The following is a 23,876-nucleotide window of genomic DNA, read 5'->3' as shown; positions in this document are numbered from 1 at the left end:
AGGAAACTTTGCTGTCATTATGATTCATTTAAACAGCCATTGAGTCGTTTCAGTTCACTGATCAGTGACTCTCCCAACTGCCTCGCATTTTCTTAGGTGAATTTCATGCTGGAATTTGAGTTCAGTTGTACATCGCTCATCAGTAAGGTCCAGGTGAAGCTTGTTGCATCCAGGTACACACACACACACACTCACACATAAGCAGATGGTACTACCAGTACATCAGCATCTATATACAACATTTACAAATGCACATTTACAGATTGATATGCAAAAATGTTGATATGCGGGCCTGGGTAGCTCAGCGAGTAAAGACGCTGACTACCACCCCTGGAGTTGCAAGTTTGAATCCAGGGTGTGCTGAGTGACTCCAGCCAGGTCTCCTAAGCAACCAAATTGGCCTGGTTGCTAGGGAGGGTAAAGTCACGTGGGGTAACCTCCTCATGGTTGCTATAATGTGTGGTTTGCTCTCTGTGGGGTGAGTTGTGCGTGGATGCCGTGGAGAATAGTGTGAAGCCTCCACATATGCTATGTCTCCACAGTAAACATGCTCAACAAGCCACATGATAAGATGCAAGGATCGACAGTCTCAGATCTGGAGGCAAATCAACTATAACTGTCCTAACTATCACCAAAACACAGAATCCACTTTTCATGTGGAGTTCAAAGTGCGGCTTGATGCTGGTGTTGACGCCCTGACATGAATCGTGAATTCAACTTTATGATTGCAGTAGCAAAGTGGATAGCCACAGTCTGCTGGCAGATTAATATTGTGGAGGATGAGAGTTTAAGAGATTTAATGCCCGTTGCAATGAATACTCAACCTATGTTCTTTCAATCAGTCAATTTCCCACTTAGACTTTGGGAAATGTTTGATGTTACTTAAATTGGTGCTATTTTAGTGCATCTTTATATTGTGGAAGGCTTTGTTTAGAAAATTTTAATAAAGCATTATAAAGCAATATATTACTTTCAAAATCAGTGATTAATCACGATTAACTACAAAGAAATATGTGATTAATCATGATTAAAATTTGTAATTAACTGACAGCACTAAAAATTATACAAGAAGATAGTTTCGGTCCCCTAATTTGATTGGACAAGTAAACTGATATTTTTTATCCACCTTTTTCCTGAAGCAGAAATGTTTCATGAATCATAATGGAAGCCTGTTTTCCAGTCTTCAGTGTTTTCACTTGCATAGGTGTATGTTTTAGCGGATAATGCAATGTTTCATCCATTACAAAAATGCTGCTGATATGTTTACATTTGGCAGTTGCTTTTATCCAAAGTGACAGTATACACATTTTTATAAGTTTGTGTGTGTTCCCTGGGAATCAAACCTATGATCTTGGTGTTGCTAGCACCATGTGCTACCAGTTGAGCTACAGGAACCACATTGGTTTGCTATAGAGTCGTGATGACCGTTCTTTGAAAGTGCCTGACATGGCATAAGTTTAATTACATTGATATTATTAACTACTTGGAGTTGTAATGACAGCCAGCATCTGCACAAGTTGAGCCTAAACTAATTTTTTACTCCAACTATCACTTAAAATGGTTGTTGTTCTCCATATGGATCGCTCATTTCGGTAGTTTTTACATTGCCTCTTATGGAGACCGAAACCAGAAAACAGTCCAGCGGCAATCAGAATTATCATGGCGCCGTCTGGTGGTTGGTCAGGAAAAAAGGAGTGCTTTATTGTTTGTATCACTCCGCTTGTTATTGCTCGTTGACTGACAACAGTGCATTGCTTGGCTGATACTTCTTTGGCTTCACTGGAACTTTTTAAAATTAAAATAAACAGAATTGCAGGCCATGTTGAGCCTAAAATGCCAAACATTGCTTGATATTAACTTCTTGTTTATAAAACTGTTGTATTAAAGCAATATCACAAGAGCAAGAGTTCCGTTGTAATGAATGTCAGCATTATTGCCGAAGCACAGCTGTGGAGTGGTGGTGGTGTAGTGGACTAAACCTCTGAACTGATAAGCAGAAGGTTGTTGGTTCAATCCCCACAGCCACCACCATTGTGTCCTTGAGCAAGGCGCTTAACTCCAAGTTGCTCTGGGGGATTGTCCCTGTAATCAGAATGATGATTTAAGGTACACTCTAATGTTTTGTTGGGTAATCAGAAGAACATGCTTCATGTGGTAACATCTAAATTAACTGGTTTTATTTTAGTAAAAAAATGTATTCGATCTAAAGAAATCAACTTGACAAATAAGATTAAACCAACTAAAGTAATTTATGAAGGGTTGGATCAAGTTGAAATAGATCTTTGAGGTAATTGCAGGTTACCACTTTTTTCAGAGTACTCTTGCTCGTGTGATATTTCTCAAATGTGCACTGAGTGTATGTTTATGTGTGTGTTGCCACAGTGACAGCAAGGAGAGTGAAGACACACTGTCGGACAACAGTGTTCAGTTACAGAGTGTTGTTCAGTATGAGCCTGATCTCTTTATCACAAGGTAAGTCACTCGCTTTTTTATCCAGTTCATATATCTGACATCTAAGCCTTTCTTCCTGTACAGCTGCTGTCAGTACACTATCAGTCACCCTCTCTACCACATATACTTCTGTTATGATTTTCCCTTTTATTAGTGTCAAACACTACAACTACAACCATCTTCTTTTGTATTACTTCCTCTGTTATTCCATTACATGTTTCCCAAACTCAAAACTGGATGTATGTGTAAAATACAATATACATATAATGGGGTCCAAAAGTCTGAGACCACATGGAAAAAGAGAGATTTTTTTTTCTTTTCTTTCTTTTTTTTTCTTTCTTTTTTTAATTGAAACCTGGGAATAAAACAATAGTTTTAGGATTTTGCAAAGTTTAAAACAAAGAACAGTTGACATATCTAAATGCTGTTATAAATTGAAGAATAAATGTTTAAGGTTGTCCACTATTTTTAGGTCACTAATTATATAAGCACATTTATATGAAAGGTTAGATTTCCTTGCTTCTTTTGAAAAACACAAGATGCTTAAAATCTTGCTGGGATAACATCATGCTGAGTTTACACAAACTTGTGGAGTCCATTCCAGCTCAAGTGCATGCTGGCATTAAAGAAAAAGGGGGGCATACTAAATACTGAGAAATTATTAAATTCACATAAGGCTTCCTTAATCTTCCTTAAATTAGAAAAATGCTAATTATAAGCATTTTCTCTAGTAGTCTGACTTTCCAACACCACTTTATGTGCTTTTCTTGTTTTGGTTCAATCCACTATAGTGACTCCAATTTAAACCGCTATGAGGTCCACCCGTCCAGGACTGTGTCAGAGGGAACCGGGCCCGAGTTCTACACACATTTCAGGGTGAGTTAAAGTAAACCTGGCAGATTCATTTGTTTTGTGTGTGGGTGTGGGTGTGAAACTAAGCAGAAAGCCACTGACTCCATGCAAATATGTGTTTCTTGTTATCAGGTGCAGAATTTAGGTTGTTATGCGGTCAGTAATCTTGAGCTTACTGTCAATTTGCCATCAGTTGCTTCAGGAGACAGAGTTTTCGCAACTGTGGTTGATGCTTTCTCTCACAATGTTAGTATCACTTGTATCCCTGTGTATTACACAGTCACACCAGTGTCTTAGTGTAATTCCTATGCATCTTTATTGTTGTTGTAAAGTTGACATTTTATGTATATGTGTTTGTGTAGGCTTCAGGTGTAAACTGTAGTATAGTCAGTGATCTCTCTAAGTTGAAGGCCAGTCAGAGAGATGTTCGTCCACTTCACCCAGAGGACATGAAGAAAACTGAACTATTGGTGAGAAAACACCCTCATAGGCCTATGAACACATGAGGCTTATAGGTGCTCAATACTATGTGAGCTTCTCCCCTATTTAAACTCTTTTGGGCAGTCAAAGTGTTTGTATTGAGTTTTGAATCAGATTTTTCTGTATTAACAAACTATGCACAATTTAGTATGTGAGAAATAATTAAAAAAAAACCTGAGCCATAACTCCCTTAGACATTGGGGGACCACCATAGTGCACCCCCACCCAAAATCAAATCACTTTATTGTTATATATCATGTACACGTGTAATGATGTACTGTAATGATGAGTGAAAAGTTGGGTGGTGCATTGTCCACACATAAAAGAATGAATATTCACAATGTACTTTATAACAATATAGGCCTACAGTATACACATAATTATGATATACAAAAAGTACAAAAAGTATAATAAACAAGTTCTAAATGTGCAAGTTCAAATATTACAATGTGCAAGATCCACCCCCCAATATTCAACAAATATAGTTTTTTTCTATGGCTGATTCCTAAACTCTAACCCCCACACTAAATATGTGGTTATAGTCTGGTAAAGCACCATTATGTTATTTATCAATATTTACTTTAAACCTAACCCCCACTGAAAATTTTTTAACCTAACAATGTGCTTCATGTGGTAATACTAAAATATTAAAATCACTGAATCAACTTGCATACATAAGGTTACACCAGAAAAACTAATTTTAATGGTTAGATCAGATAGAAATAGCTCCTTAACCCTTAAATGCATGAGAATTTCACCAAACACTCTTACATATTCTGGTCTTTAGAGACCTGGTACGTATATCAATGGATCTGCAAAATGCACAGATAGTGTACAATTTTCTACATATGTTCAATACAATTCGAAAATAAAATATATTTTGATGTTTTATTTTTCATTTATCACAGAGATAATGCATCAAATCAGGAAAAATCTTGAACAGGATTCATTACTTTCACTCTGAAATTTCATGAGACGCAACTGGCTATCAGACACATATTGGGCTACACATAGTACATAAGATACACATAACCTACACAGTTACACATATGTATTTTCTCAGGCACTTATTGAGTCTAAAGAGATGCACAACTTACATAATTTCAATAGTACACCCAAATAACTAGTCATATCATACTGTTGTACTTGCTATAGTTTACCTCCATGTTGTTTCTTCATCAAATAACAATGTCAAATGTAAATCAAGTCAATCACTGAAACAACACCGCCACTGAGTATGAAACAGCATGTATATTATGTATGCGTACACACATATGGGATACTGATAATTCACCATTGTTGCACAGAAAATCAATATATATATATATATATAGATAGATAGTACTATTTATCTTGTAATAAACAAATAAATATCCTGTGATGGTAAACTTAAAATAATAATAAAAATTTGTTAAAAAATGATTGAAGTGCAAAAAAAAAATCCGACACTATTACATACCTAGAGTCTTTAATTACCAAATACACTTTTGCTACTTAAAGCATTATAATTATTATTTTTATTTTTTTGGCATTTATTTTTTGTTACACTATTTATAAGACATAGATTTAATACTTAAGAATACTTAAGAGGTGTAGGCACAACTCCAAAAAATGGATGAGATATAGGGGGTGAAATGAGGTCCTGGGTCACTAAAGACCCGAGGTTTGCATTTAAGGGTTTTCGACAAACTTTACCTTTCTAGTTATATATCATATATTAAAATTTCAGCACATGTAGGTTATTTGTTTTCGTTTCCATTTTAGAATTGCAGTTCCTCATGGTGTGTGGAGGTCGTGTGTCACCTGCACCAGCTACTAAAGGGAGAGACAGCTCTGATCCGCATCACGAGAAGAATACACGACAACTTCTTTAGACAGGTAAGTGTATATCTCTTTCACACACAGATTCACATGCACTTTAATACGCACAGGCAAATGGTAACAGTTTAAAATCGACAGTGCACACAAACATGCACAATGTCTTTACTGGGATGTATTTGTTCTAGGCCAAGTTTAAAGCAGTCACAATTGTGGGCTCTTACCAGCTGTCTGCTCGGGAATCCAGTTTGATTACAATGGGAAATGCTGCTCTCTTGAGGGAGGTGAGAGAACTGAACAGCTATAAATTCATACACCACTGGAGAACTTTATACACTACAAAGCCAAAAATATGTGGAAACTCCCTTCTAATTATTGAGTTTGACTATTTAAGCTACAACTATTACTAACAGGTGCCTAAAATCAAGACTACAGCCAAACTATCTCCTTAGACAAACATCTTCAGTCGAATGGGCCAAACCAAAGAGCTCGTTGACTTTCAATGTGACACTGTCAAAGAATGCCACCAGTAAAAGATTTAGAGTTTGTTGTGGAAGAACTTGACTGGCCTGCACAAAGCTCAGACCTGAACCCCACTGAACACCTTTAGGATAAATATGAATGGCAATTGCAAGACAGATCCCATCACCCCATAGCCATGATCCAACATCTAGTTTAAAGCCTCTCAGAAGAGTGGAAGCTGTTATGTAGGGAATGCCAACTCTGTATTAATTCCCATGGTTTTGAAATTAGTTCAACAAGCACATATGGGTTTAGTGTCTTTAGTGTCAACATACTTTTGTCCATATAGTATATAGTTATAGCATGCATAAAATGATGAATAAACATTATTAATGTATTTTCTGCAGTGTTTGCTGTGCTTTTTTACATTTTATCATTCAATAACATCAAGAAAAATGAGGATTGTTGACACAAAAATCAATTCCTTCCTTACAGCTCCATACAGCTTTGTAATGGCATAAACCTGTAAAATGTCCTCCTGTCTGTCTCTCTCTCTCTCCGTGTAGACATTTTTGGAAGTGCTGAAAGGGCGTTCAATCCCGATCTCTCTCTGGATTCTCATTGGAAGCATCATTGGAGGACTGCTGCTTCTTGCACTTTTAGTTTTTATCCTTTGGAAGGTACTGTACATAATTAAACATTACGCATGGGCAGATGTAAATTTACAGCAAGGTCAAATTTACTCTTGCATCTGTAAGTGTACTACACATGACTTAACACAGTCAAACAGCACAAGTCATTAACTGTTGGTGTTATTACCGACATATACAGCAGATCTCCAAGTATCTTTTTGTAAGACTTACAAGCACTCAAATGTCTTAACCCATGTGTTGGTTGTTTCTGCACAGTTGGGCTTTTTCACGAGGAAACAGAAGAAGGACGAGAACAATGACAACTGAGCTCTAAAATCACTGCAGCACAGAGTGAACAGTTTCCTTTACAATCAGAAAATATGCCTTTAATTCCAGTGATTACTTCCTCTTTGAGACATGACCCTTACTTCTGCTCCAGGACCACAAAAAATCCATTATCAGGCCAAGACCGAATCTGTGGACTTTTTTCACCTTTTCTGCACTGCTTTTGGGGGGGAAATCTGTAGAGTGGTTTTATACATGGACAATCTTACAATGTTATAGGTAGTTGCGGGCAAAACCAATTTTGTGGAAATTGACGAACTTCTGCGGACAGGTGCAGATTCCGTTTGCACCCGTCCATTACAGTTTCATGCTCTATGGGGTCAAAGTGGTCAACTGAGGGGTCTAACACCTAGTGTGGCCCAGCAACCATACATTCATTCAGGTTAATTGTTCCATTTTTTTATTTTTTTGAGGCCAAAAAGCACTTGAATCATGTCAATGAAAGAATGGTTTCTTTTGGGAAATTCTTTGGCTTGACAGAGCCAGATCATTTACAATTGCATTGCATTGAATCAACAGGCAGAAGACAAGCAAATGCACTATTGGTGAAAATGAAAATTATGAAATACATATTTAAGTTGTGAACAAGTGGTATAATTACAAGCAATCAGTTTATTTAATTTTTTTCCTTGTCTTTTCAGTCTTTATGGCCAATGCCATTTTTTTATACATTGTCTTTGCTTTTGACATTCAGACAAATTAATAAAGTTTCTAAATATTCGATAAAACCAAATTCCATCTTTATTTGTCCCTAATGAAAAAAATTACATTTCATTCATAGCTACACAACTTTGTGTCCCTTTCGATGTCTGCACTTATAGATCAATCTCTCCTTTTTGCAAAAGTAGTAACAAGCTGATCCGTCTTTGAAAATATAATTATTTCTCCAACTTCATTTTCATCTACCCTTTTTGTCCATCCATCATCTCTGCTCTCTTTCTATAACCCCCTTTTCACACAGACATGAGTATGTTTTCCTATACAAGCCTGTAGGTTTCTAAAGAAACAGTCAGTGAGAGGATGTTGTGGAGTTAATGTAGGATTCAAGAAGAAATATGGTCTCATCCACCTGGTTTTCACTGGAATCCAACCTGCCACCATAAACACAAGGAGGCAGAGAGCGATTAATTTTCTGTTCATGAATCACATGAATCTGATTGGTGTCTGTTTGTGTATTGTACAGTTTTGTCCAATGTAGTACTTGTTAATGTGGTTTCGTAGGGACTCGAGCTGCTGTCTCTCTGGAACTGTGATCATCTCTTCCACCTCCGTCAGCTGTGCTGCCTCCGCCCCTGTCGCCTGCAACGATGCCAGGATGGCCTCAATTCTCTGAGATTTTTCCAAAAGTCGCCTGTCAATCAATGAACACATTTATGACACAATCAAATACTTCTAAGTTGAAATTTTCTTAAGGGAGGGACATACTTGTTCTCTTTCGTCTCATACAGCCTTCTCTCGATCAGGTTTCCCACTGTCTGTATGGGGTCCACACATACACACAATGTGTATTACATCAACACAGTTCAACAACATAAAAAAAATAAAATTAAAAAATTAAAAAAAATTAATCTTGAAGAATGTTCATGTGAGCTCTATGGAAGGTGAAACAAAAAATTCACTAGGTGATTTTTTTTTTTTTTTAGGTGTCTTAGTGGCTTCCTAAGCCTATGTCTGTTTTTTTCTCTGAAATGTTTTCTCTCTCTAAAAATTGTTTTCTCTTGTTTTTATTTTGTTATTTTCCTCAAGAGGCAACATATGAGAGCTTTTTTTTTTTATTCTTGCTAGCTCACAATTAGCATGTGGCACCAACCTCAGCCACCAGGTGCCACTATCAGAGTATGAAATATTATGCTTACAAAAAATATATATTTTGTCCGAGAAAAACAAACAAACATGTAAGACACTAACATGCTCAGGAAGGCACTAGGTTGGCTAAAAAAAAATTCACATAGTGAATGTTTGTTTTTTTCATCTTGCAGTTCAGGGCTTCCATAGAGCTCTGTACCTTGTAGCAGTGTTGCAGCAGTAGCCTGGCCGTGGAAAGCTGATTAACAGTGTACAGATAGAAAGTGCGAGAGGGGGCGTGGTCTGGTGTTTTTGGGATTTCCTGCACATACACAAAGAGACATTCACATTTTGTGATTGTATCATTGAAACCAACATTCCTCAGAAACACATTAGCGTAAACGCCAATCTGTTGTAGTGAGTGATGTATATAGTCATGAAATCAGAATCGCAAGAGGTCACAGGAGATGCATTTGAAACCCATGTTAATACCAAGTGTAAATGGTGATGTCCTGCCTCACCACTTGTCATTATATAACTCAAGATGAATGTTAATACCTAGTGTAAACATCGCAAGACAGGCAGACATAGAAAGTGAGGTGAATGAAACTGAATTACTGTATGACTATAGTGTTGGATTACCATTTTCTGTTTATATAAACAATAACTGTAAGTGTTTCACCTGCAGCTGGACCAGGTTTTCAGACAGTAGAGTGTACAACATGTCTTTTGCCTCTTTGGCAGGAATCATGGCAAAATCCTCCACCTGCTTCTGCTCGAGGTGCCTTTTTCGCAGTAACAGACGAAAGATGCGAGCTGATCGAGAACCAAACCTGACACAAAGCAAAACATGAGAAAAACCAAACAGTTAAACTTCAAGTTAAAATAAAACTCTTTGTGTGTACTAACCTCTCCTGGACAACAGACTCCAGGGTGGCCCTGGCCAGGTTAGCCAATGCACGGTGCAGATCTGACCAGAGAGTCAAGGCTCCACCATTTCTTTGTCTTTTCTACTTTTTTGTTATTGGATTAAATTAGACACAGATAACAGTAAAACCAAATGTTTTGCAGATTTTTTTTCAGCTTGAGGCCATTCAGTTGACTGCTTATTCTATACGAAACATAATTCGAAAGAAAAATGATTTGCTATTAGACATGAAAAAGTTTCCTTTTTATCTTTAGGTGGTTTGTCTGTTTTAAAGGGATACTGAGAACAAACATTCCTCCTCCACTGTCACCTGTCTTTCCCACAAATTCCATCTAAAAGAAAGAGATAAAAGGAAAGAGACTATGTAAAAAAAAAATTTTTTTTGGACATGGAAAAATAGCAGATATAAAGTTGTATTTGTGTATGCATGCTTTACTGGATCATCAACGAGAAGAGTAAGGTATTGGTCTAAAATTGGCCTGCCAATGTTGTAAGTGGATGGAAGAGCTCGGAAAATCTGAAGGAAAATAAAAAAAACGGAATCTAACAGAAGACACAATAAAACTCCAGCAATTCTAAAATAATACCACACTATATTATTAATCACTATAAATGTTTCTCAGCAAGGGAGTTTCACAACAAAAACGTGCATGTCCATTCATTACCTCATTGGCTGAAAGAGCTTGTGTGCAAGCAGCATTAGCCGGCGTTGTAACTTCACTCATGCGTAACATGGTTCTAACTATCTCACTGCTAGTCTACAGGGGAAGGAGAGAGAAATTTAGCCAATACAGAACTACATTTTACCCTCCCATTATTCCCTTGAGGAGTCGAAATGTGAGAATCCAGAAAATTCTCTCTCAGATACACCCAGTCCACAGTCAAATTATATATCACAGCACATCTTAATGATGGTATTGATGGGACTTGTCAGATTATTTGATATAGAGAGCAGTAGTTGTAGTCACCTGATCAAGTTTACTGGAAACAGCACTAATGATGGCCTGATCCCTGAAGTGCAGGTGAAACCGGTCAAAATTCACCTGCCAATAGATGCCTTCATCACCACACTGCAGAAAGCGAGAGAGAAAATTAATGTAGATGCAAAAAGATAATTAACAAACATGGGAGTGTTGTCATTATCTTGACTGAAATACCTCAGTGTTGTCTGTCTTGGCTTTCTTTGCCACACTCTGGTCAGCTTCACCATCATCACTTGAGCGTCTGCGTTTTCCCTTACCTGAACAAACAAACAAACACTTAGTTTCAAGCTGAATAGGAGTTGAATATTTCTAGTTTAGAAAATAAAATCTAAAAATGTGGATATGATGTTCAAATGAACATTTCCTAATTTTATTTTCCAAATTAACCTTTAAAAAAAATTCTGCAACTTAAGAAAAGTACGTTTACACGTATATTAGGTAAATATGTAATGTACACAAATGCTCATACTCTGATTGTAAACTACCAGTCAAAGGTTTGGACATGCCTAATCATTTTTTATTACTATTAAAAACTATATTACTATATTTTTCAGTAACAGTAAAATTATTTGAAACACAATAATGAAACAATAAGTTTCCATTTGTTAACATTTAGTTAACAACATTAGTTAAAGCTGAAGTTTGTAACTTTTTCACAGACATGTTCACAAGTCCCTGAGGTAGAGTCTAAGTCAAGTCTCAAGTCTTTGGTCACAAGTCCAAGTCAAATCTTCAGTTTTGAAATATTAAAACTGACTACTTTAAGGGATTGCTTTGTTTGTTTATTTCAATTGTCTAATGAAGTACATAAGGTTTTACTTTAATCATGGATTGTATTTTTATACAGTAAACAATCATAAACTATAACACATTTTTGTATTTATTTTATTTATTTATTTTGCATTAAAAGAGAACAGATTTGACACAGAAGGAAAACTAGCTTTGTCCATAATTCTTTAGGTCTTTAAAGCCATTTATTCTATTTTGCATTTGACCTTATGAAAATGTACCACAGTGGTATTTATTTGTAACAAGACCATGGTAACCTCAGGTAAAAACCAAGCATGGATCGTCACTACTATGGTAAAATGTAACATGATTATTATAAAACAAACTTTGGCATTTTTGTGAAGAAAAATAGTATCCTAAACACATTTAAAACTATAAATACAAAATAGAAACCTTTATAAACTGCCATAGTTGTAACAAAAATGAATGACATTCCCTCACTCCCATAATATAGCCTTTTATAAATGTAATAGAGCTATAATAGTAATATAATATTTATTATGAATATATTTCTGCCTAAAATACTACAGTCAATACAGTTATTGTTACTATAGTAAATTCATGATAAAAGTGGTGATTTCTCTGCGTCAATGCTTTTTTTGTCGGGCCATTTAATGTGGTTTAAAACTAGTTTTCTCACCAAGAGTTTTGCACCAGAGAATTCTGTCCTGAATTCAAATGTTTCCACGACTCGCACCGTGTTTCTCAATGGTAATGATTTTTGCTGTGAGGTTGAGAGCTCGAGACCGGTCCTCGAGACGTGCGAACGCACCTGCTCTGCACTCGTGCTGCCTTGTCCATTGATTCGGGCAGCGAATAGCACCGTTTCATTCCACTTTTGATGCTTTTTCCGTTTGATATCACCTAACAGAGAACAGAGAGAGAGAGAGGGAGAGTTTGCCAACTCTGGTCACACCAGCGGGAAAAACGGTCGTAAAATGACTTGTGTTTTTCACGAGTCTATGATTTCGAGTCCAAGTCAAGTCTGAAGTCAATTGTTTACGAGTCTGAGTTGAGTCGCAAGCCATTTTTTGCGATTTAAGTGCGACTCGAGTCTGGGGCGCAGACTCAAGTTTCCATCTCTGCTTTAACACGAGTCTATGATTTCAAGTCTGAGTCAAGTCATAAGTCATTTTTTTGCAACTAAAAGGAACGTTCCATGTTCAGTACAAGTTAAGCTAAATTGACAGCATTTGTAGCATAATGTTGATTACCACAAAAATTGATTTCTTCTAGTCCCTCTTTTTCTTTTAAAAAAAAAAGCAAAAATCGAGGTTACAGTGTGGCCCTTACAATGGAAGTGAATGGAAAACAACCACACCGTCTTTTTCCAGAGCAGCCTGTATTTCTCCTGAGGTTACCTGTGGGTTTTTCCTTGTATCCTGAACAATTCTTCTGGCAGTTGTGGCTGAAATCTTTCTTGGTCTACCTGACCTTGGCATCAAGAGATCCCTACATTTTCCACTTCTTAATAAGTAATTGAACAGTACTGACTGGCATTTTCAAGGCTTTGGATATATTTTTATATCCTTTTCCATCTTTATAAAGTTCCATTACCTTGTTGCGCAGGTCTTATGACAGTTCTTTCCTGCTCCCCATGGTTCAGTATCTAGCCTGCTCAATGCATCCACGTGAGAGCTAACAAACTCATTGACTATTTATACACAGACACTAATTGCAATTTAAAAAGCCACAGGTGTGGGAAATTAACCTTTAATTGCCATTTAAACCTGTGTGTGTCACCTTGTGTGTCTGTAACAAGGCCAAACATTCAAGGGTATGTAAACTTTTGATCAGGGCCATTTGGGTGATTTCTGTTATCATTATGATTTAAAAAGGAGCCAAACAACTATGTGATAATAAATGGCTTCATATGATCACTATCCTTAAATAAAAGACAGTTTTTTTGCATGATCAGTTATATTTTCAAAATCAATGCCAAAATTTCACAATTTCTGCCAGGGTATGCAAACTTTTGAGCACAACTGTATATCGCAAAATACAATTCATGTGGAACATGGAACCTTATTGTTAAGTGTTACCAAATTATCAAATCCATCAAGTAAAACAAATGGAAGTATGGCATTTATGCAGTGACCAAAAATGACAAAATAAATAAATAAATATTAATAAAACAAAGTTAAAAAAAAATCTAAATGTATATTTTCAAAACTAAAAACATAAATAAACTAAATCATATTGTAGTTTCTTTAAGTATCCACCCTTTGCCTTGATGGCAACTTTGCACTCTTGACATCTTCTAAACAAACTTAATGAGCTAGCCACCAAGAATGCTTTTTAAACAGTTTTGAGTTCTTATACAGTATATGCTAGGCATTTATTCACTGCTTTTATTTTATCTCTGGTCCAACTCAACCATTTTAACAAACAATTTATTTTAAAATAAAATTTTAGTTTTGTAAAGAACTTAATTCATTGACACAACATAGGCCTATACTTGTCTACAAAACCAATTTCAAACATATAAGCATGAACTTTTAGAACAAAATGTCTTTAAGATCATGAAAAGCATGCAGTAAAAAAAAAAAAGTGTTCAAAATTTTGACTTGTACTCTACATTGGTCGACCATTAAAAAGTGCTTGATCACTGAAGTTACTCACCAGTAAGACTAATATAGGGAATTTTGTAGCAGTCTGGGTTGCTCTCTGGTTCAGAGGGCTGTGCTACTGCGGGTGGGGGACAGTCAGCTACAGCTGAGGTTGATGATCCTGATGAGGCCACTGGGGGACAGCGCTGCAGGAAATGTGTCTCCACCAATCGGGAGAATGCTGTGACCACCTCACTGTAGTCCATACTCTGACCCTCTAAGTGCAAAAGAGTTTAAATAGGTAAGTTTAAAACAAGAAATGCTATCAATTGCATTATAATTTGAAACCTAATAAGCTTCTTTTTGGCCCCACTGTATATGAATTAACCCTTCAGTCTGCTTGCTGTCATATTGTTTTCCTGTACAACAGCTCTAAACTCACCTGGCATATTGTGGGTCAGCCTGTCTGCAACAGTTCTGACTGTGCTGCTCATGGTCATCTGGCCTCTCTGCAATATTTCCTCAACAATGAGCTCGCCTGTGTCCCCATAAAGACTCTTGGTCATGTAAATGTAGCGTGGATACCGAAGCATGTGCAGAATGTGCTCACCACTGATCCGGTATTCCACAGGTCCCCCTGGACCACGACGGCCAGCACCAAACGTACACATCCCATGCTGCACCAGAACACACAGAGATTTCTTGACCTAGTGAAAGAGTGTGTTAAAGAGGAAAATGTAAGAAAGAGCCAGAGAAAGAAAAGAAGATGGCTTATTAGGACTTGGGGACATTTGTGATTAATCGGTTTTAACAATTAATCAGCGCCGATAGTTGCTTTTTGGAACTATCGGTTATCGACAAAAATCTATGTCAATAGTTGCCGATAGTTTTTTTCATCATTTCTTCATTTTAAAATAAGAGTTAGAATAAGAATATTCTTATCATAAGAATAAGAGTGCGTTTCGGGCTTGTTTATAATTAAAAGCCCGTGTTGTGCACCAAATTGTCATTATTAGGATTTTGGTTGAACAAACTGCATCTGGGATTTTATTCATTTTGGACTATTTTTCTTTGCCCGCCATAGTAAAGAAAGAATAAGAAATTGTTGACATTTTATAAATCGATTTCAAAAACTTTTAGCCGATTAATCGGTTATCGGCCTTTCCCAACACCTTAGTTATCTGTATCTGAAAAATCCACTATCAGTCGACCTCTATTTCTGACCTTACCAAGTCAGGAGAAAGTCTGGTTTCATGGGCGAGAGCTCGAAGGGTCAGAACTCCACTGCGGAGGAGATGAGTGCCAACTTTCTCCACCACCTCTCCAAAGTGCTCCTGCAGCAGCAGCCCACACAGACACACCTCCTGTGCAGTCATCTGCAGAAAGGAGAGGAACAACCAAATCATTTAGAGGAATAGTTTAGCCCCTGTACTAAACCCATACAGCTTTTTTCTTCAGTGGGACACCAAAGGAAATGTTAGGCTTTTGTTAGTTTCAGTCCCCATTCCCTTTCATTGCATATTTTTTTTAAATACAATGAAAGAAAATGGTGACTAAGGCTTTTGTGTTCCATGGAAGAAAGTGGTAACACTTCACAATAAGGTTCCATTTGTAAATGCATTAGGTATCATGAACTAACAACAAACAATGTACTTTTACAGCATTTATTAATCTTGGTTAATGCTTATAAAAATACAATTGTTTATTGTTAGTTCATAATGCATTGACTAATGCTGATGTATACAACTTTTCATTATTGTTAACTAATTAACTAATGTTAACAAATGGACCCTTGTTGTAAAGTGTTACCAGAACGTCATACACGTTTGGATTTGGAAAGACACGGGGGTGAGCAGATGATGACAAAATTTTCCTTTTGGGTGAACTTTACATTTAACTAGCAGCTGTTCACAATACATCTGTACTTGAATCTTGTTGAATTGACAATTTAAATAATACAGTACTTGATTTCCCTTTAGAAAATGTTGTTTCCTTAGAAAATAATTGCCACCAATCAAAATACCATAGTTACTTTAGTTATTGTTACTACTGTATAAAAAAATAAAAAAATAAATAATAATAAAAAAAAAGGTCTGGCTAATACCAAAATTATGGCTATCATGGTAAATACTATTTTATTCAGTGTATTTATTGTACTTAATATTAGATTTTTTTTTTAAAGTAACTACACCAACTGTAGTGAAATCCTTAGTAGCACCAAATATTGTTTCGTATCTGCCATGCATCACAACAAATACATGACACACTACAGAAGACCCTGACCAGAAACTACTGTCACATCTCACCATGTTGCAAGCTGTAGCAAAAAGCACACTCTTTTGGCAGCATTAGTTACGTAGAAGTATTATAACATTGCAAAGATGATGAGCATCGGGAGTTCACAGTATGCTCTTTCTTTAAAAGAATGCTCATTCACATTTAAGTTCTTACAGATACACAAAACCAATGCGCTTGAACTCAGCATACGTTGCTGTCTGGCCTTTCTACAAATTACACATCCCATCTCTACCATTGCACACACAGAAGATTCACATTCACAAAAATTAACCAACCTTTAAATGTATCCAACAGTCCTTCTCAAATATTTTGGATGAATTTTGTAATCTCACATGTGTTCTGGTGATCATCAGAGAAGTGTTTCCGTGCTATGATCATGTGGCGCTCCAGTGTGATCACTGATTCGCTAACGGATCGTTGTTTTGAATAGATTCTTTTAAAGATTCGGTCAAACCGATTCGTACAGCGTTTGTGAATTATTCGACTGTAGCGTTGATTGGGAATACAACGGAGGTGGATGACATGGGAAACATGCCGTTTTTAAAGGTGCACTCAGTAATTTTTTCCTCATTAAAAAAAAAAAAAAAAAAAAGTTTTACTCCTAAAGAAATTAATTACAATTTTGAAACAAATGTAAAAAATCATGAACACTCACGTGAGATGAAGACTCCAGTCCCATCAGTAACCTTATAAAAGCTGTTTTATTTTACATTGAGAGGGTCCCCTCATGGGGGCTGCCATGTTAGAATCACATGACCAGCTGAATACTACTGGCTTAATCTCAGTAACTGCCCTGTTATTGGACACTTTTACACATGGGTTAAATTAATCATGGACCTGTAACTAGGGCTGTCACGGTTATTAAATTTGGTTGACGATTCATTGTCGCTCGAATAATTGCGATTATGACGATTCATTATCTTTTTTAGTGCTTTTACGATTAATTGTCATATAAATTGTCATATTTTTTAAGGTGCATGTGTGATTCATACACCTTAAGATGTCATTTTTACATACACTATATTGCCAAAAGTATTCGCTCACCCATCCAAATAATTGAATTCAGGTGTTCCAATCACTTCCATGGCCACAGGTGTATAAAATGAAGCACCTAGGCATGCAGACTGCTTCTACAAACATTTGTGAAAGAATGGGCCGCTCTCAGGAGCTCAGTGAATTCCAGCGTGGTACTGTGATAGGATGCCACCTGTGCAACAAGTCCAGTCATGAAATTTCCTCACTACTAAATATTCCACAGTCAACTGTCAGTGGTATTATAACAAAGTGGAAGCGTTTGGGAATGACAGCAACTCAGCCACGAAGTGGTAAGCCACGTAAAATGACAGAGCAGGGTCAACGGATGCTGAGGCGCATAGTGCGCAGAGGTCGCCAACTTTCTGCAGAGTCAATCGCTACAGACCTCCAAAGTTCATGTGGCCTTCAGATTAGCTCAAGAACAGTGCGTAGAGAGCTTCATGGAATGGGTTTCCATGGCCGAGCAGCTGCATCCAAGCCATATATCACCAAGTGCAATGCAAAGCGTCGGATGCAGTGGTGTAAAGCACGCCGCCACTGGACTCTAGAGCAGTGGAGACGCATTCTCTGGAGTGATGAATCACGCTTCTCCATCTGGCAATCTGATGGACGAGTCTGGGTTTGGCGGTTGCCAGGAGAACGGTACTTGTCTGACTGCATTGTGCCATTGTGTGAAATTTGGTGGAGGGGGGATTATGGTGTAGGGTTGTTTTTCAGGAGCTGGGCTTGGCCCCTTAGTTCCAGTGAAAGCAACTCTGAATGCTTCAGCATACCAAGAGATTTTGGACAATTCCATGCTCCCAACTTTGTGGGAACAGTTTGGGGATGGCCCCTTCCTGTTCCAACATGACTGCGCACTAGTGCACAAAGCAAGGTCCATAAAGACATGGATGAGCGAGTTTGGTGTGGAAGAACTTGACTGGCCTGCACAGAGTCCTGACCTCAACCCGATAGAGCACCTTTGGGTTGAATTAGAGCGAAGACTGCGAGCCAGGCCTTCTCGTCCAACATCAGTGTCTGACCTCACAAATGCGCTTCTGGAAGAATGGTCAAAAATTCCCATAAACACACCCCTAAACCTTGTGGAAAGCCTTCCCAGAAGAGTTGAAGCTGTTATAGCTGCAAAGGGTGGGCCGACGTCATATTAAACCCTATGGATTAAGAATGGGATGTCACTTAAGTTCATATGCGTCTAAAGGCAGATGAGCGAATACTTTTGGCAATATAGTGTATTTAAATTCAAATAAGTAAATCAAATAAGAAAATAGGGATATATAATTTCCTTTTAAGGCTTTAAAAAACGTATGAATGGCATGAAAAATCATGTTTTCAATAGGTTCTGGGAACGTGACGTCAGCAACGCAATGCATGTTGGGACTTTAGGACACGGAAGCTGTGGAGGATACTGTGTTGTACTGGAAATAGACGGTATAGTTTGTATTATACAGATAAAAATACGTAACAATGGTGAATGCTTGTTGTGTAATTAACTGCCATAATCGCACTCACGACTGGCGTGGAAACCATATTTCAAATGGAGTCCGATTTTCAGCTTTCCCACCTGGAAACAACACATTGGATCTCAGGTCTCCCAGTTAACAAAGCGGCGTCGCATGGCATGGGTAGCAGCAGTAAGAAAGAAAAACATCACCTTCAACAACATTCCCCAACACATGTTTGTTTGTTCACGGCATTTTCACAAAGGTAAGATATAATCAAAGCACATCTAACTGTTTGTTGTTACCGTTAGCATTGCAAATATGGCGTAGAGTTGTTGCTACACCACTAACTTTGCACTAGTAACTGGCTGCATAGCCACATAACTAATCAAATAAATTCGGCCTTTTCTTTTTAGGCAAACCAGCCTATGAAATGCTAGAGTGTGATCCTGACTGGGTACCATCATTACATCTTGGGCACACAGAAGTTAAAGCAACGCACTCTGGGCGGTTTAACCGGAGAACACAGAGACAGCAAGATGTCACAGGAACTAACGCTGCACCTGCACCACTTGATCTAGCTGGCCAGAGACCGGAGATGGATGAAGCTGCAACACCAGATGGTGCTTCACAGATGGATGACACTGGTTCAAAAGACAACACTGCAGAACAGCAGGAATGTCTTTTTTGTAGCTGCAGGCATGCCGAAATTAACCGCTTGTTTAAGGAGAACAGGAGACTGAAGGAAGAGCTCTCTCAAAAGAAGATTGATGAGGATTTTTTAAAAGATGATGACGTGAAGGTCAGGTACTACACTGGGCTTCCATGTTTTGCGGTTCTGATGGGTATGCTGACACAGCTTCTTCCCTGCCTGCCACAGACCGGCCGAAAACTTTCACCTTTTCAGATGCTCCTCTCAACTCTGATGCGCCTGAGGCTGAATCTGCTGTGCAGTACCTTGTTAAGATCATCGGACCACTCTTTGTGTTCGTACGGATCGAGCCCGTTGATTTCCTTGATTTTTTGTAAGTACCGCAACTTTGCTTCCTTGTTGAGCTTTTCTCTATATAGAATCTTGCACTTGGTCTTTGTTCGGTCCATTATTATTTTTTGTTTTTTTCCTGTTTATTATCGCTGATAACTGATGAGCATGTCCTAAAACATGGCGGCAACTACCCAGAATGCAATGTGTAGTGACGTAGTTTCCCAAGCTCTATATCAAAATATGTTCTAAATACTTAAAATATGTCTCTCTTTTTGATCAGCTTTAGTTTTTTTCTATTTTACATATACACTGTTGTTTTTGGAACCCATATAAAAAAAAAATTATACAAATATATAAAATATATGTACGAGCGCAGGGAGGCTCTTTAGGTTCGGGTGGAGTACTTGTAGAGACGAGTACGTTTCAGGTAAGAGAAACAGTCAAGAGAAGGTATCCCAGTTTGAGGAGTTTAATTGGAATTATCTGTATATATACACTTGTAGATGCATGTGTCAGGATATACATGTGGTTTGTAATCAATCACTCACGGATATTATATACAGAAATCCTAATTATCAATCTCCAAACAGTCCAGCCAGTCTCTCATTTTCTCTTGCATCTGTGTGCCTTTGCATGTCTGGGCATGTTTGTGAATGGCACAGAATCAAGTGGTATCATGTTACGCTTGCACGTGTATGCAAATTAGGGGGTGTGGTTAGGACATTCGTACACAGCCGCCCCCAAATGTGGTACATTTGAAACAGAGAGAAACCTCTATCCAAGGTTTGTTTAGAGGGTGTCATTGTCAGAGAGTTTAGGGAGTGGGACTACATGAGATACAGGTCTCACATATGTTCAATCTTGGACTTTAACTGTAACTGTTCTGATGTGCCCATCAGAACTGGGGAATATACTGGTTACCTTTCCAACAGGCCAGAATGCTTGTGGAAGATGTGTGTCCTCTATCAGTACCACCTGGTCTAGACTAAGTTCCCCAACATCTTTGTGCCATTTTTGTCTCTCTTGAAGAGTTGGAACTTAGTAGTGAATAAATCTAGGCCAAAAGTGGTCAGCAAGTAGTTGACTATGTTTCCATCTCTGTGTTGCTAAGAGATTAGTGGAATCATTGATCACTTGTGGAAGAGAGGAATCATGGCGACCCATTAGAAGAATACTGGGCATAACTGGATCTGGATCAGCCAAATCCGAAGATACATATCCTAAAGGCTTAGCATTCATTATACCTTCTACCTCAATGACAATGGAATGAAGAACACTCTCAGTAACTGTCTGATCCTTTAGTAGACGTCCAGTTCGTGAATAAATCTTTCTTTTGAACTGGTTCTTTTTAGTGAACGAGTTGAACTAGTTCACCAAATCGGACTGAATTTTTTGAAACAGTTCGCGTCTCGAGTCAACACTGATCCACAAGTTACTCTATCTTAACCTGTCCCTTGGATGTGCCTGACACTCCGAATCAAAATGAGCTGATAATCAGGAGTAATATGATCCTAGAGCTGGTGATATCTAATTTTGCCAACTCTTCTTTGCAATTAACCGCTCCAACTAGTTAACATATCGGACTGAACGCTCTGGTCACAACAGCTGATCATAACAGTTCTCGAGTCAACAGTATACTGAACTGAGAATCGCCTTTTTCGGAGGTGTCTGACATATTGAGAACCGATGAGCTGCTGACATTGAGCATGTGTGTGATTAAGAGGCAAAATGTATATTTCAGGTGTATTTTGCTGAACAACAGAGAGTGTAACAAATAAAACATACTGGAAATATGTTTATGACTTGACTCTATTATCGTTCTATCAATGTATGAAGATGATCCAGTCTACAGCTCTCGAGTCAACAGTACATTGAGTCATTCGCAGCAGTTCTCGAGTTAACAGTACACTGATCTGAGGACAGCAGCTCTTGAGTCAACAGTACATTGAGTCGATCACAGCAGTTTGCGAGTCACCAGTACACCGAACTGAGAATCACCTCTTTTGGACATAATACTGAGAACTGCTGATCAGTGAGTAGCTGATGAGCATGCGTGAACCGAGGACTTGAATGATGGGGCGAAACTTTTCAGTCGAGAGATGTAAACAAATTTTACTATTGAGTATTGTTCATGCAGATTATATCTGAAGTTGTGATGAGCTGGATCATTGTTTCTGTAAAAAAGGGTGAGATGATTAAGACTAGTTTAATCACTTTTTATGCTTTAAACATGTAGAACACCCACGTTTGTATATCAGTGTCAGTATTGGGTGCTTTAAGTGCAAAACTTTAATGTAGGGTGTATTGTAAGATCACTGAATGAAACACTGATGACAATAAACATACTTATTATTATAACTTATTTATATAAAATATTATAATCAGCAATATGCCCTTACATATGGCTTTATTGAATGTGTTTGTGCATGTATTCTACGACGGCGGCGTATTAGCATTATATATAATGATGTCATTATGTGATTTACGTAAATAAACTGGTGAATCGGTTTTTTGAACAAGTTCATTGAAATGAGCTGCCGAAAGGACTAGTTCACGGAAAAGAATCGGACTTCCCATCACTATCCTTTAGTACAACACTTAAGGCTTGTTTGACAGACTTGACTTCCCTTTCCCAAGTGCCTCCGAAGTGAGGTGCACTGGGTGGAATGAACTGAAAAGATATCCTTTGTTCTGCAAGTTGTTCCTTTAGTTGAGAGCCCATGGTTTCGTATGTCTCTCTCATCTCTCTGTCTCCGCCAACAAAGTTGGTACCGTTATCACTAAGGATTTCAAATGGTTTGCCTCTCCTAGCTATGAATCTGTGGTTCATCATCGGTGGAGACATTAAGAAAGCACTGTATCGAGTTTCTGAAGAAGATCCAGATGAATGCAACGGGTTGTCATACATTTAAAGACTATTCCCCATCTTTTCTCTGTTCGACAGCCTATTTTCACAGTAAATGGACCAAAGCAGTCCATTCCTGTGGAATAGAAAGGGGGTCTATAGAGTCTAAGATGTGCTGGTGGGAGATCTGCCATTTTGGGTATCTTAGGCTGAGCATGCAATTTCTGACAACCAGTACAGGTGTGCTGATGTTTCTTGATAGCCTCTTGCCCTCGCAGAATCCAATACTGTCTTCTCAACTCTGCTAAGACCCTTTCCAGTCCAGGATGGAGAAGGGAAGCATCATTGTCCTTTAATCAGAAGCTTAGTCAGTTTGTAGTGGGGATCAAGCAAGATAGGATGTATGGCATCCATCTCTATATCCTTAGCATGACGCAGTCTCCATCCAAACCTGATAGTGCCATTAATTTTGTCATATTCAGGAAGCTAATCTGCTGTTTGATGGTAGTGGTAGATCTGAGGCTAGAGCCTTAAAAAGAATGAGAAAGAATCTTTCTGAGATTGCTGAAGGAGGAGTTTCTCTGCTGATTTATAATTCTCTGCTTCATTTGTTGACTGTACTGAAGTCATAGCCTCCCCGTGACGGGATGTCACTGTGGCCTTTAGCAGTTCCTTCCAGGTATTAAACTGGTTAATATCAGGGAGGTGTTGGTCAGAACTGGTGTACAAATTCAGGCAGAGTTCTGATTTCTTTAGCTCTGTATCTGGTTTATGGCTGGCAATTGGAGCTTCTGGGCCATTAATCCAAAGGCAAGGTGGTGTTAGATCTTTCAATAATCTACCTCGGGTTAGGTCATCTGCTGGGCTCTTATCCATTCAATATACCTCCAGGAATTGACGTCTGTGAGGGACTGAATTTCAGCAATTCGTGTCCTACAAACACTTTATATCAACAAGAGTCAGAGTGAAGCCATTGAAGAATAGTGGTAGAATCTAACCAAAGAATGATGTGTCTGATATTGACAGTAATCTCTGACTGAAGAAGTTTACCTAACTGTGCTCCAGTAAGTGCTGCACAAAGCTCCAGTCTCTGTATTGTCAGTTGTTTTCTAGGTGCCACTTGTGATCTAACCAGTACAAATTAGACATGTATGTGTCCATCATCTTCTGTGTGCATGTAAGACACTGATCCATAAGCCC

The 23,876-nt window shown here is 38.0% G+C and overlaps 3 protein-coding genes across 6 annotated transcripts in view; 2 read left to right on the top strand and 1 right to left on the bottom strand.

The window, feature by feature from the left end:
* LOC127453572 (integrin alpha-10-like) overlaps positions 1-7,918 on the top strand; it is a 58,280-nt gene extending 50,362 nt beyond the window's left edge. For all 3 annotated transcript variants that reach the window (XM_051720028.1, XM_051720029.1, XM_051720030.1), the window contains 9 exons: positions 97-173; positions 2,383-2,472; positions 3,243-3,327; positions 3,436-3,549; positions 3,666-3,773; positions 5,548-5,661; positions 5,790-5,885; positions 6,630-6,743; positions 6,972-7,918. In XM_051720028.1, the coding sequence (XP_051575988.1) occupies positions 97-173; positions 2,383-2,472; positions 3,243-3,327; positions 3,436-3,549; positions 3,666-3,773; positions 5,548-5,661; positions 5,790-5,885; positions 6,630-6,743; positions 6,972-7,022 (849 nt within the window). In that variant the 3' untranslated portion in view covers positions 7,023-7,918. The remainder of the gene's footprint in view (positions 1-96; positions 174-2,382; positions 2,473-3,242; positions 3,328-3,435; positions 3,550-3,665; positions 3,774-5,547; positions 5,662-5,789; positions 5,886-6,629; positions 6,744-6,971) is intronic.
* LOC127453573 (DNA-directed RNA polymerase III subunit RPC3-like) lies at positions 7,613-16,763 on the bottom strand. 2 transcript variants are annotated; one of them, XM_051720031.1, is made up of 15 exons: positions 16,648-16,763; positions 15,304-15,450; positions 14,517-14,781; positions 14,148-14,351; positions 10,911-10,993; positions 10,722-10,823; positions 10,419-10,511; positions 10,190-10,270; positions 10,034-10,085; positions 9,735-9,795; positions 9,508-9,658; positions 9,046-9,147; positions 8,466-8,515; positions 8,242-8,391; positions 7,613-8,131 (listed from the first exon to the last, which is right to left on the bottom strand). In XM_051720031.1, the coding sequence occupies exons 1-15, from the start codon at positions 16,720-16,722 to the stop codon at positions 8,050-8,052; spliced, it is 1,698 nt and encodes a 565-aa protein (XP_051575991.1). In that variant the 5' UTR covers positions 16,723-16,763; the 3' UTR covers positions 7,613-8,049. The 2 variants fall into 2 exon arrangements, with proteins under 2 accessions (XP_051575991.1, XP_051575992.1); XM_051720032.1 differs by having other exon boundaries at positions 14,685-14,781.
* Positions 16,764-18,762: 1,999 nt separating this feature from the next.
* Positions 18,763-23,210, top strand: LOC127453791 (uncharacterized). The gene is made up of 3 exons (XM_051720487.1): positions 18,763-19,111; positions 19,263-19,799; positions 22,939-23,210. Exons 1-3 carry the CDS (start codon positions 19,021-19,023, stop codon positions 23,208-23,210), a joined length of 900 nt encoding a protein of 299 aa, XP_051576447.1. The 5' UTR covers positions 18,763-19,020.
* The last annotated feature ends 666 nt before the right edge of the window (positions 23,211-23,876 follow it).

The sequence above is a fragment of the Myxocyprinus asiaticus genome, chromosome 16, assembly GCF_019703515.2.
Source record: "Myxocyprinus asiaticus isolate MX2 ecotype Aquarium Trade chromosome 16, UBuf_Myxa_2, whole genome shotgun sequence".
Lineage (NCBI taxonomy): Eukaryota > Metazoa > Chordata > Actinopteri > Cypriniformes > Catostomidae > Myxocyprinus > Myxocyprinus asiaticus.
The sequence above is the reverse complement of the archived record's forward strand: the minus strand, read 5'-3'. Positions and strand labels throughout refer to the sequence as shown.

Excerpts from the sequence above, each read along its gene's own strand:
- LOC127453573 (XM_051720031.1), bottom strand. The coding sequence starts at position 16,722 with ATGATCACCAGAACACATGTGAGATTACAAAATTCATCCAAAATATTT. Across the intron at positions 10,512-10,721 it reads TTTCCAGTAAACTTGATCAG|ACTAGCAGTGAGATAGTTAG; the intron begins GTGACTACAACT and ends CTTCCCCTGTAG. Across the intron at positions 8,132-8,241 it reads CTACGAAACCACATTAACAA|GTTGGATTCCAGTGAAAACC; the intron begins GTACTACATTGG and ends TTATGGTGGCAG.
- LOC127453791 (XM_051720487.1), top strand. The coding sequence starts at position 19,021 with ATGGCATGGGTAGCAGCAGTAAGAAAGAAAAACATCACCTTCAACAAC. Across the intron at positions 19,112-19,262 it reads TTCACGGCATTTTCACAAAG|GCAAACCAGCCTATGAAATG; the intron begins GTAAGATATAAT and ends TTTTCTTTTTAG. Across the intron at positions 19,800-22,938 it reads GAGGCTGAATCTGCTGTGCA|CCTCTTGCCCTCGCAGAATC; the intron begins GTACCTTGTTAA and ends GTTTCTTGATAG.